The 11,647-nt window shown below is 46.8% G+C and overlaps 1 protein-coding gene across 1 annotated transcript in view; it reads right to left on the bottom strand.

Moving 5' to 3' along the window:
* T265_09714 (hypothetical protein) overlaps window positions 1-11,647 on the bottom strand; it is a gene marked incomplete at both ends in the record, with an annotated part of 22,491 nt that overhangs the window by 7,349 nt on the left and 3,495 nt on the right. Inside the window, 6 exons of the mRNA XM_009175875.1 lie at window positions 810-920; window positions 3,156-3,365; window positions 4,255-4,350; window positions 4,807-5,052; window positions 5,607-5,731; window positions 8,413-8,630. Of these exons, the coding sequence (XP_009174139.1) occupies window positions 810-920; window positions 3,156-3,365; window positions 4,255-4,350; window positions 4,807-5,052; window positions 5,607-5,731; window positions 8,413-8,630 (1,006 nt within the window). The remainder of the gene's footprint in view (window positions 1-809; window positions 921-3,155; window positions 3,366-4,254; window positions 4,351-4,806; window positions 5,053-5,606; window positions 5,732-8,412; window positions 8,631-11,647) is intronic.

Here is an 11,647-nt window from a genome sequence, read left to right as displayed (position 1 = left end):
ATAATCTAGAGTACTTGTTTAACCAATCAACTAAAACCAAATGAGGGTGGAGCGCCAAAACTAAAATTAACAGTATATCGATTATGTAATAGCAATCGCAGGTTCGATTAACGGACCAGTAACCAAATGCACAACTTGCGTGCTCTCCACGAAGGAAATACATAAAAGAGAACATTGGATATTCGTGGAGCTCAGTGCCAAGTTGCTAGAGTCCGCCAAATATCTACATCACTTTGCATCTCACCGACTGAGATGCGACGATCAAATCAGTTAGACCGGAAAAAGCATTGAGTGGCGGGCATTCTTGTAAAGTTACCTAAACGAAAAGCGCGCCGTTAGGCTCCCTCTTGTCCCATCTGGAAAGGGGGCCTGATTCAGACGGTCGGTCCAGAAATCTATCACGTGACACTGCGGCCACGTCTAGTCCAGGCCTGCAGTCACATCGTACTTTTGACCGTAGCAAGGGCCACATGGAACTCTTGGTAGCGTATTCATGTGGCTGAACTTTATTAGCATTCAGCCAACACTAGTAAGACTGGTTATCCCATGAATGATCACAGAGGCCGCAGCTGATGTTAAAGATCCCAGATGACACATTGGCCAACGCACGCCACGCACATCCAAACTCCAAAAGCTTCATTAAATCCTAGAGTAACCCAACCTTTTGGAATCGACTGCTGTTTCACACCGGCCGATTAGTAGAATTAGTCTAGTTGAGGAGCCAAAAAGTTGAAATTAAAGGGCACATGTACTGGGGGGGGGGGGTTTGGGCGGATCATTGTGTCAAATCAATGAAATTACAAACGTACCTCTGCTGCAATTAGCTTCAACAAAGTGGATTTGCCGGCTCCATTCGGACCGACCAAGGCAACTCGCCGATCCAGGTCAATGGCCAAATCAAGGTTACGGTAAATCCAAGGCTGAAGGAACAAAGAGCATGTGCGACTGGATTAAACTCAAATGGCGATGGAGCCGTGATGCAGCAGTAAGATGAAAGGCACTCACAGGGAAGCTGCATAACGATATCAAATAGCGGCCCGCTTCGAGAACAAAAACTGCTTCTGACACGAGGCGCTAGGTCTTGCCTATCATTCGTATTCCCTTTCCTGTCAGGTTGGTATTTTCGCCCAACAAACCGTGTGTCCAAACCACTTTCGACATGCGAACGGCCTTCCTGGTAAGTGCGAACTCTGTCGAGTGAGCTGCAAAGGTCAGTCGGCTTGAATGTCTGGTTCGTCATCACATGACCGATAAAGTGCAGCGAGCAGGAGGGAGATGACGTTCAAAAGTGTGACGAAGTGCAGCTTCCTCTCTAATACAATTACGTACGCCTATCTACTTTAAAGTTGGTAGTAACTGAGAGTGGCGTCACATGTAGCCCGTATTCGCTAACCCGTTCCGTTCTATTCATCAGGAAAGGCCTCCTGGCTGAGACACCACGCCACAACCAATGTGGCATTTTTAATTATGACTTTTATGGTTGTACGCGAGATTGGCAACTGTCGGGGTACCCACATCTAGATAGGAGGAAGCTTAGCATCCCATCCAAAACCTTTGGCTCAAAAGCCTGACCGTAGAGCCGCGGTTTGGTGCAAGTACGCTGGTACAGTAGTACTATTTCCAAGGAACAAATTGCCGTGCCTGTTCCAACCGTCAACCTAGAGAGTACCAGGTACGTGTCATCCATTGACCAACCTGGTATGAAAGACTCTGCGGTTGTCAAAGTGAGACCCACAGTACACAAACCGCCACGCTACGATAAAGTCTCTGCGTGACCGAAGCCCTCAAGATAATTTAGTCAAGTCAGGTCAATCAGGTCATTCTATGGATGAGGTAAGTTTTCAGTGCACAAATTGACACCAGTATCACATGAAAACACTACACCAATTCTAAATACGATAAGGTGAAGACATCAATCAAAATGGTATATAAGCAATTCAGAAGTGAATTAGGATAATGGGACTGGTTCAGAAACGAGCCGATTAAAGAGTTATAGCAACTGGGAATTGTTACAGGTGATAGTTTGCAGACGGTAGACGTGAAGAGACTGGTAAGCGGGGGTGGAAGATAGCAAGTTTAAAGCAAGTGCCAATATACACTCATTTGCAAGTCAGTTTAGTTTCCACGGGAGACTCAACTGATATTCTTCAACTGAATGCGCTGCACAAAGGCCGTCTCATGTTTCAGTTCTATGGGGGGCGAGATGGCTCAGTGATTAGAGCGCGAATTTACTGACTGGAAGGTCCGTGGTTCGAACCCAAGCCCTGCCTCTCGACTTCCCCTGTCTAGGCTTGGGCAACCTGGCAGTATCCCAGCCCTCATGCTTCCTTCCGGTGGCATGGCAGCTAGACACCGAAAGGGTGTTACAGTTGAACGACTGATTGATTGTCCAAACAACTTGATAGAAATGCCTGCTTTGTTCTGTCCAAAGGTTTTGACATAACTTGTGCGATTTCCACCGCTCTAATAGGTAGTGCTCAATATTGATCAAATGACTGAATAGCAACAGACATTTTAATTCCCAATATCGTTGAAAGGGGTTCATACAAGCCCATCTGGAGTATGACAACGTATACTTAGACACCGTCTACCGTTTTCTACTTCGAACTCTTGTGGGCCAGAGACCCGCGGTAATGTGAAATACACACTGCCCTTCTCAAATTGAGTGTTGTGAGACCGCATCTTCTTGGATTGGAGTCCCTACACAAAATAGCTCGTAACCGGTACCAGTGTCAACCCTGGTGTCAAGCCCTAGTAGAACTGCTTATAAGTAAAATTGGTTCGGCGCTTTGTTGGACCCTACCAGAACTTCTCACACCAATACAGTGCTTAGGAATGTTTATCTTGTTACCGTTTGAAGCTGCAGGAACCTTGATAGTGGTCGTTTTCCTTTCCTTCCTCACCACTGCCCCCCTCTTCGTTAAACCTCTGTTAAGAACATTCTTCCTCAAAGATGAATGCCAGTTAGGTAGCAGTATTTACTAGTGGTGCCCACCACTTCCGATGCCGTCAAATACCTCAAAGACGCAAAGAACGGGTTCCAGCAGAAAAACAAAAGTCGGTGGAATTTGTAAAAGTCCCTCAGTTGGTGCTGTGAAACGTGAAATCCGTGAAGAAAAAAACTTACGGAACAACAAAGTGAAAACCGAACTTACTTTGCCCGGCGCATACCGGAAACTGACTTGTTGCACCTGGATCACCGGTGGAGGGATGATACCAGGGTCAGGAAAGTAAAACGTTAACGTTTTGTCGGTTTGTACACGTTCGGCAAGTCCACCGGACAGCATCTTCTGTAGGACTTTTTCTTTGCTCTGCGCCTGACGAGCCAGTTTCTTGCTACCATGACCGAATCTGGCGATATAGTCCTGAAATGCATGTGGTAGAACTTACTAGATAGAGCAACAGTAAGGTCGGCTGCGAACAGAAGCTGTCTCACGGCTTATGGCACTTTACGTAGTCAGTAAGAGTGAAGTTAACAAAGAGTAAACTAAAGTCAATTCAGTTTGCACCACTGATAATGATGAATAAATAAGCCCTGAGTACTCGGCTACATTGCGCTTTACACCCTAGTCAGACGGCTTGCTGTTGTGATATGAACTCAAATAGAAAACTGTACTTACTAGGTGTAGATAGCAATAGTCGAACACATGTACAAGACAGTATAACAGCCTCGATCGACTGAACTACCATCGTTTGTATGCCCCGAAAACCATCGTTCAAACGTACACGGTTTATGGCGAAACAAGGTCATGGTAGGCCTCTGGCGAAGGCCTTGATGCATGGCACAAGATCTATGCTACGAACCCAGCATGAATGTGCAACCGTGTGGATGCCAGTAAGTGACGGTCTCTGTGGACGCTTGAGCCAACAGTGTGGGTCCAAATACACACACTGAGGGGAGAGATGGACCAAGTGGTTATAGCACGAATTTACTGACTGGAAGGTCCGTGGTTCGGACGCGACCCCTGCCTCTTGACTTCCCCTGTCTAGGCTTGGGCGACCTGGCAGTATCCCAGCCCTCGTGCCTCTTCGTGCGGCATGGCAGTTGGGCACCGAAAGGGTGCTACAGATGAACGAAATACACATGCACATACCCACACATATCTACCGACAGCTAATTGTTGAAGTCGTTCTTTCAAAGTAACAAGTTTCATCAAGCTCACAATTTCGACAATGGAGACCTAGTACAGCAGTAATGTGATGATTGCGTGAATAACTATCAGCACCTAATCGAAACTCAAACCATTCACTCACCTTCATGGAAGAAATTTGATCCTGTTCCCATTTATATCGCTTCATCTGGTTCTCTTCCAATTCAAGACGAGTGCGAACATATTGATCGTAGTTGCCCTGGAAAAAAATACCCAAAAAGCCATATCAGAAAAAGCTATGAATCAGCCAACTTGTGAATAAATCGCTACACATCGAGTTACCGTGATCCTGTTTAACACAGCAATACATTTCCTGAGTAAACATGGTGAGCACCCAACAATGTGATTTCAGCAGTGTGTAATTACACGCTGGAGAAGATGGATATATTGTGATAATGGAACTCTTAAGCGAGCCTCGTATGAGTGGATATGGATGTAGAGGTTGGTTGGTCCCAGTGAGGAAGCCCTTGACAAGAGATGAAGCGACTCTCAACTAGTCCTAATGGTCGGTAGCAGTTTCCAGGCTACCATGTGGCAATGTGTCATATGACTGCAGTTGATGGTTCTGGAACATAGCAAAATGTGCATGAAGCTCTACAAAGAATTAGGAACAACTCAGATGTGGTATCTGACGGAAACCTTGCTATCAACTCACCGAAAAGTAGGAGAGTTTGTGCCGGTGCATCAACACAATGTTCGTGCAAACACCGTTGAGGAAATCCTGTGAATGCGATATGATCACCAGACATCGTGGGTAGTTGACCAGTTCACGTTCCAACCACACACAGGCATTCAAGTCGAGGTGATTTGTTGGCTCATCCAGCAGAAGTAGGGCTGGTCGAACAAACAGGGCACGAGCCAGCGCGATACGCATTCGCCAACCACCACTGAAGTGTTTGACCTGTAAACAATGTCACAGGAGAAAGCGGAATAGGGTTTGGACTACATACATTCCGAGTAAATTGTTACAAACTGGAATAATTCATAGACAAGACGGTGAGCAGTTGACGAGACTGTGACAGCGCAATAGGCGATCCTGAGAAAATACGGATGCATGGCTTGTCTTACTGGAAGGTACCGGACCAACTCGGAGCCTGAACCATTTTACTAAAAATGCAAAAATATAATAATAATCGTCCAGATGCACATTCAACCGGCGCCTAGTTCCCTAGCTATCTGATGGAAGCACCCAGGATGAGACACTGTCAGGTTACCCAAATCTAGACAAGAGACATCCTGACTCACAAGCTGGGTTCGAACCACGGGCCTTCCGACCAGGAAGTCCATTCCTTAACTACTGAGCTAAGCTCTCGAACCGTTTCCGGAAAAACAATGGGCCGAGTGATGACGATACCAAGCGAAAAGAGGAGCTGAATCAGGGGGGGTGTGTGGGGAAAAGATGGGAACGACTCGTGGAGAAATGAATCAAGCAAGATGAAGGACAGAAAAACCTACCTGCTTCTGTTGCATCTCCTTTGTGAATCCTAGACCATGAAGGAGCATAGCAGCCTTGGCTTCTGCTTTGTCTGCATCCAAATGTTCCAAACGCTCGTATACTTCGACCAAACGCTCACTACTCTCTGTATAAAAGAGGAACACGAACAAAAGCGCCGTTTAGGTGTTCGTAAAAACCGGGGTTTTGTGCTTACTCTTCCTGATTAACAGTTGGGTTCAGCTAGGAATCATGAACTAACATGCTTTGAGCGGGTGCACCGACGACCGGGAGAGAGGATGACAGTTAAGATGATAGCCTAATCAACTTGCTGGTGTTGGTGGGAGATCTACGCATTAAAGGTAGTATCCTTGGTGAAAGGTCATCGTTGGCTGCGTGACTGAGCAACATCTATGAAACACCTTTACTATTGATATTTCTCATCCATGAATCTCCTCCATCTGGCAGTTTCCAACGCGACTGAGTCGAATAGCAGGGTCTTCAGCACTTCGTTGTCCTAATCACGGACGGACCAGTCTCGGGCTGCTTCGACAACACGCGGGGGGCTGAAAATGGCTTTTTGATGAATAAGAGTCATTAGACTATGGAGTGCACGTGACACACGAAGTATGATCAGCTGATTTACTTTGAAGTTATTTTAGGTTGACTCATTATTTGTTCACCTGTTCGCCGACCATGGCGACTAACTTACATAAGATTCGTCATCATGCTACGAAGAGATATCATCAGTCCGTTGCCGGAGGCAATAATCAGGAACAATACACTTCGAGGACAGAAGGCGAGAGCAAGGCCAGAGTAAGGGATGCTTGTTGCTTAATTTGACAGAGGGAACGGACATTGAAAGCCACAGTGTAAGAAAGATCGCTTTAGTGTACCAGGGCTATATTCAGTTCTTCGACTGGGTAAGTGTACGCACATGGCAGCGGTTTGGCGGAACCTGTGGAATCGCTGCACGTGCGAATGACACTTAGCAGTTGTCCAGGTCAGATGAGGTGATCCAACCTGACCTTTTGACTCAGAAGTCTGACAAACAATGAAATTAGAGGCTAGGGCCTTCCAATCCTCTGAGTCGGGAGTTTGAGCCACAAAGCAGCGCTCGGTAGGTTTTCCATGAGGACTGCCTTGAACCAAAGACCTGATAGCCTGTAAGAAGGGTTGGTTTGCCCAAAAGGTTCAAGGAATAAAGCATAGGCGTCGGACTCCTGGTATTGCATGCGTATCAGACGCGCGCTAATACGGCTTTCGATAAGACTTAGTGTTTTATACTTCAATGACCTCAGATAACGCAGTGACAGTCACGGCCAAGGGTTGGGTGGTCGCATTGTGAGGTTTTTGGGGTCTATCTTTTCAAGTTCCTCCTTACTCGGAAGAAGGAAGCACCCCTGACTCCACATACACTGATGTGCCTGGAGGAACTGGTTTCGCAACCCGGGAAAATACGGATTTACCCCGGGGCCGCCTCATGATGCAATTACTAAAGGTACAGAAACATTGTCTGGCTGCCATTTTCGACAGTTTTTTGTCGTCCTACCTTAAGAGACGTCAGGTAACCGCTTTAACTAACCACTGATTAGAACAATTCTTCAGATTGCTCCCAGCTTAGCATGAAACCCATCGATGAAGTTGTCCCGTTTGAAGCAGCCATCTGACTGGTTGAGGACGTCAACGGCTGAGGATACCTGGGGCGAGATGGCCCAAGTGGTTATAGCGAGAGAGATGGCCCAAGTGGTTATAGGGAGAGTCTACTGGCCGGAAGGTCCGTGGTTCGAACCCCACCTCTGCATCTCGTGTTCCTCTGTCTAGGCTTGGGCAACCTGGCAGTATCTCAGCTCCCGTGCATGGCAGTTAGGCACCGAAAGGGTGTTACAACTGAACGATTTGTTTATTTGCCAATATACCTTTCAGTAATGTAAATAGCTATCCCGGTTTCCCAATCACTTATGCTGACTATCACCAGGTGGTAAGGCGGTCATCCTCACCACATTGTATTCTCCAATCGTTGTTCTCCTGTTTATTAGTGGCCAAAATTACATCAACCGGAGTCAACGTACACGTGGTGGACGACGAAGCAACTACTCCATCCTTGAGTGTCCTTCACTGAGGACGAGCAAAGACAAACAATGCAAGTCAAGTCATAACACCAGATCCACTAAATGAGGGGATGATTAGCCAAGCAAAATGTATCAGTGGTTAGAGCGTGAATTGAATGGCTGGAAAGTTTGTATTTTGAACCCTGTCTTTGTATCTCGATTTCCCCTGTCTAGTCTTGTGCAACCTGGCAGTATCGCAGCCCTCTTGCAACCTTCGCGTGGCATGGCAATTAAGCACCGAAAGGGTGCTACAGCTAAACAATTTCTCACAATTTCTTCAGTGTAGCTGAGTTAGCAACATTTTGAGGTAATAGCTACTATTTATCACAATTCACGATCAAAATAACGTTAAGACAATTACCAGTGGACCGAAGTCCGTGGCTATGAACAGGACAGTAGAAAAGAGGGGCTTCACGATGAAATAGAAAAAATCGTTCAGCTGTAAGACCCTTCCGGTGCCTAGCTGCCATGCTACCTGAGAGAAGCACGAGGGCTGGGATACTGCCAGGTTTCCCAAACCTGGGGAAGTCGAGATGCAGAGGTCGGGTTCGAACCACAGACCTTCCGGTCAGTAAATTCGCGCTCTAACCACTTGAGCCATCTCGCCCCACTTACTTCGAGTAAGTGAATAAATCCGGAACAAAATATGGAGTCGAAACAAGGTAGCTGTTTAGGAGTGGATGAAAGTAATTGCCTAACAGTCATTATGACGACTTACCCGTGTCTTCACGTGCGGCTAGCTCTCCGGCTTCGCGCTCTAACCGCTGTCGTTCTTCATCCACTTCCATCACGCACTGGAGTGCTGTTTTATCACTCGGTGCCATTTCTCGTTGAAGTAGAAAAATATCTATGTGGTTCGGTATGGGTAGCTCGCGGTTGGCCATAACCGCGAGTAGAGTGGACTTTCCGCAACCGTTCGGGCCGATAAGACCGTAGCTGTAGTGGAAATGAGGAAGAAGCGAAGGAGGAACGTTGGGTTACCAGACGAAGAAGTTCGCCAGGGCGATCAATAACCTCGAACCCTATCAAAGTTGGGTTACCAGACGAAGAAGTTCGCCAGGGTGATCAGTAACCTCGAACCCTTTCAAACAAGGAATCTGTCTTGAAGGTCGGACATTTTGAAGCCATTCACAACCACTAGAAATGGCTCCCCTACGGCCGAAACGATGTTCCCTCTAATCCGGAACCACTGTACAGAGTAAACTATCTTCCCTACGAGATTGTTCCTCATGGCATCTGAGGAATCTACTCAAAGCCAAATCAGCTGTCTAAAGAAATTTAAGTGCCACAAGATGGACACAAAAATAAGTCACATTGGGACTGAAAACCATTTCAAAACACGGGTAAAATAGTAGTTGTGGTGATAAGCCTCACTGATTACTGTAAGCTCACCCTAGGGAACACCGATAGTGAAGCGGGATACTTCCCTAACGTCTACCTTGGTGTACGTGTCTTCATGGATTTGACAACATGTAACACTAGGGACACACAGGCAAGTTCAAAGCTCACGATTACATGTTTGAAGATCATAATGCAAGGAACTTTACACCAGACAATTGGAGTTGCTCTTGGGGTTGTAGCACCCCTTTGGTGACCAACTGCCACAGAACCCGAAGGAAGCACGAGGGCTGGGATACTGCCAGATGGCCCAAGCCTAGACAGAAGAAGTCGAGATGCAGAGGTCGGCTTCGAACCACGGACCTTCTGGTCTGCAAACTCACGCTCTAACCACTGAACCATCTGGCCACTCACCTGCTTTATAGTAGGGACTATATAGAACATACGGATCTAGTTTAGTGCACCTCACATCTAAGCACCTCAGTGTGGCCTCATCGATGACTGTTATCCCAAACGGGTCGGTAATTTGTGATACTAAGCACTTCACCAGCATGCGTCGACTGAACTTACAACCGAGATGGACGGCTGGATCCGGATGAAGCACTTGGAAAGTCGCACACATTTGCGTTGAAAAATTACACTTTGGTTGGTACTTTCAAGGCGCAAGCGATCCAGAAGGGTAAACAGACTGAGCTCAAGGAATAACAACTACCATCAGCTTTACGTTACATGGTCGGTGGATGGCAGTTCGAGTTGGTATAGTTTCGTCTGCCCAAGGCAATCACCAACGCAGACCTTCGACTGGCCCCTTAGCTCGTTTTGTCCAGAAGCACGAGGCTACTCAGATAAATCGGGTTACTGGCAGGCGGAGCGTGTGACGAAGCCATCGCAATCTATGGGGTGTCATCAGCTTACTCACCATACAAAAGGTAATTTCCGTGAAAACACGGTGCATCTGAGTACTACGGCTTCTCTGCATCAATAGGGAAATTATTTTACTTAATTCGTCGGGTGGGTAAGTGACTGTAGGTGAAGCCAATAATATATGCAATCATTTAGTCTTGCTAGCAATTCTAGGTTCTCTTTTTCTGATCCCAACCGACCATATTGGATTACTCGGCACAATAAGGTAACACAAGATGGTCTCGGTAAATGGTCACATTCGGAAGACTATGTCAGTTCTGTGACCCGTCGCAAAACGCTTCGGAGCATCACAGGCAGTAAGTAATTGCACAAGGAACACACTGAAAATGACATATAGAAAAGGAATTCCCCCATCGAAGTCGATGAAAAAGTCCTACTGAATCAACGGCGCTGGTTTCGATTGGTTTCGGGGGCTGAGGAGGATTTGCGGTCAGATCCCTACAATGGAATGCATTGTGTGCGAGACAGCTGTGCCGATTTCCTCCCGTGTAGGTATTCGTTCATAATGACCCTCCGAACCGAATGCAGAATGATCTATTCAACACTGATGGTTGAGTTGTTTACTGAGTCCAACAGAAAACAACTCTACAAATAACCGAAAAGCCTGAGCTACCAATGTCATATTTTCATCCAACTCATTGTTGGCAAATTGGGCGCCCGGTGTGCAGAAAACGGATAAGGCTTTCGTTTGTCCTTTAGAAGCAGCGGAATATCGTTCAGCCTTACGACTGACCACATGAAATACACAGGTGATGGAGAAAGGTAACTGGAAGATTCAGTAAAGTCGACCAGACCGGATTGAACCACAGCTCATATCAACACAATGGAAAATCTTACATTAAAGCTAGGTTTGTATGGCGCGATCGGCATAAAGACTATGATTAGACAGTCTATGGAACGATGAGTTGCGTACTCATAACTGCTGTCGGGGGTGCAAAAAAATCGTCCAACTGTAACATCCTTCAGTTGACTAGCTGCCGCGCCACCCGAAGGAAACACGAGGGCTGGGATACTGCCAGGTTTCCCAGGCCTAGACAGGGGAAGTCGAGAGGCAGAGGTCCGGTTCGAACCACGGACCTTCCGGTCAGTAAATTCGCGCTCTAACCACTTGAGCCATCTCGCCCCACTTACTTCGAGTAAGTGAATAAACCCGGAACAAAATATGGAGTCATTATGACAGTAATTATGACGACTTACCCGTGTCTTCACGTGCGGCTAGCTCTCCGGCTTCGCGCTCTAACCGCTGTCGTTCTTCATCCACTTCCATCACGCACTGGAGTGCTGTTTTATCACTCGGTGCCATTTCTCGTTGAAGTAGAAAAATATCTATGTGGTTCGGTATGGGTAGCTCGCGGTTGGCCATAACCGCGAGTAGAGTGGACTTTCCGCAACCGTTCGGGCCGATAAGACCGTAGCTGTAGTGGAAATGAGGAAGAAGCGAAGGAGGAACGTTGGGTTACCAGACGAAGAAGTTCGCCAGGGCGATCAATAACCTCGAACCCTATCAAAGTGGAATCTGTCTTGAAGGTCGGACATTTTGAAGCTATTCACAACCACTAGAAATGGCTCCCCTCCGGCCGAAACGATGTTCCCCCTAATTCGGAATCATTGTGCAGATTAAACTACGTTCCCTACAAGATCATTCCTCATGGCATCTGAGGATATTTGATGCTGGTTTTTCATCATACATC

This window comes from Opisthorchis viverrini, assembly GCF_000715545.1.
Source record: "Opisthorchis viverrini unplaced genomic scaffold opera_v5_305, whole genome shotgun sequence".
Lineage (NCBI taxonomy): Eukaryota > Metazoa > Platyhelminthes > Trematoda > Opisthorchiida > Opisthorchiidae > Opisthorchis > Opisthorchis viverrini.
This window is presented reverse-complemented; position numbering and strand designations above follow the sequence as displayed.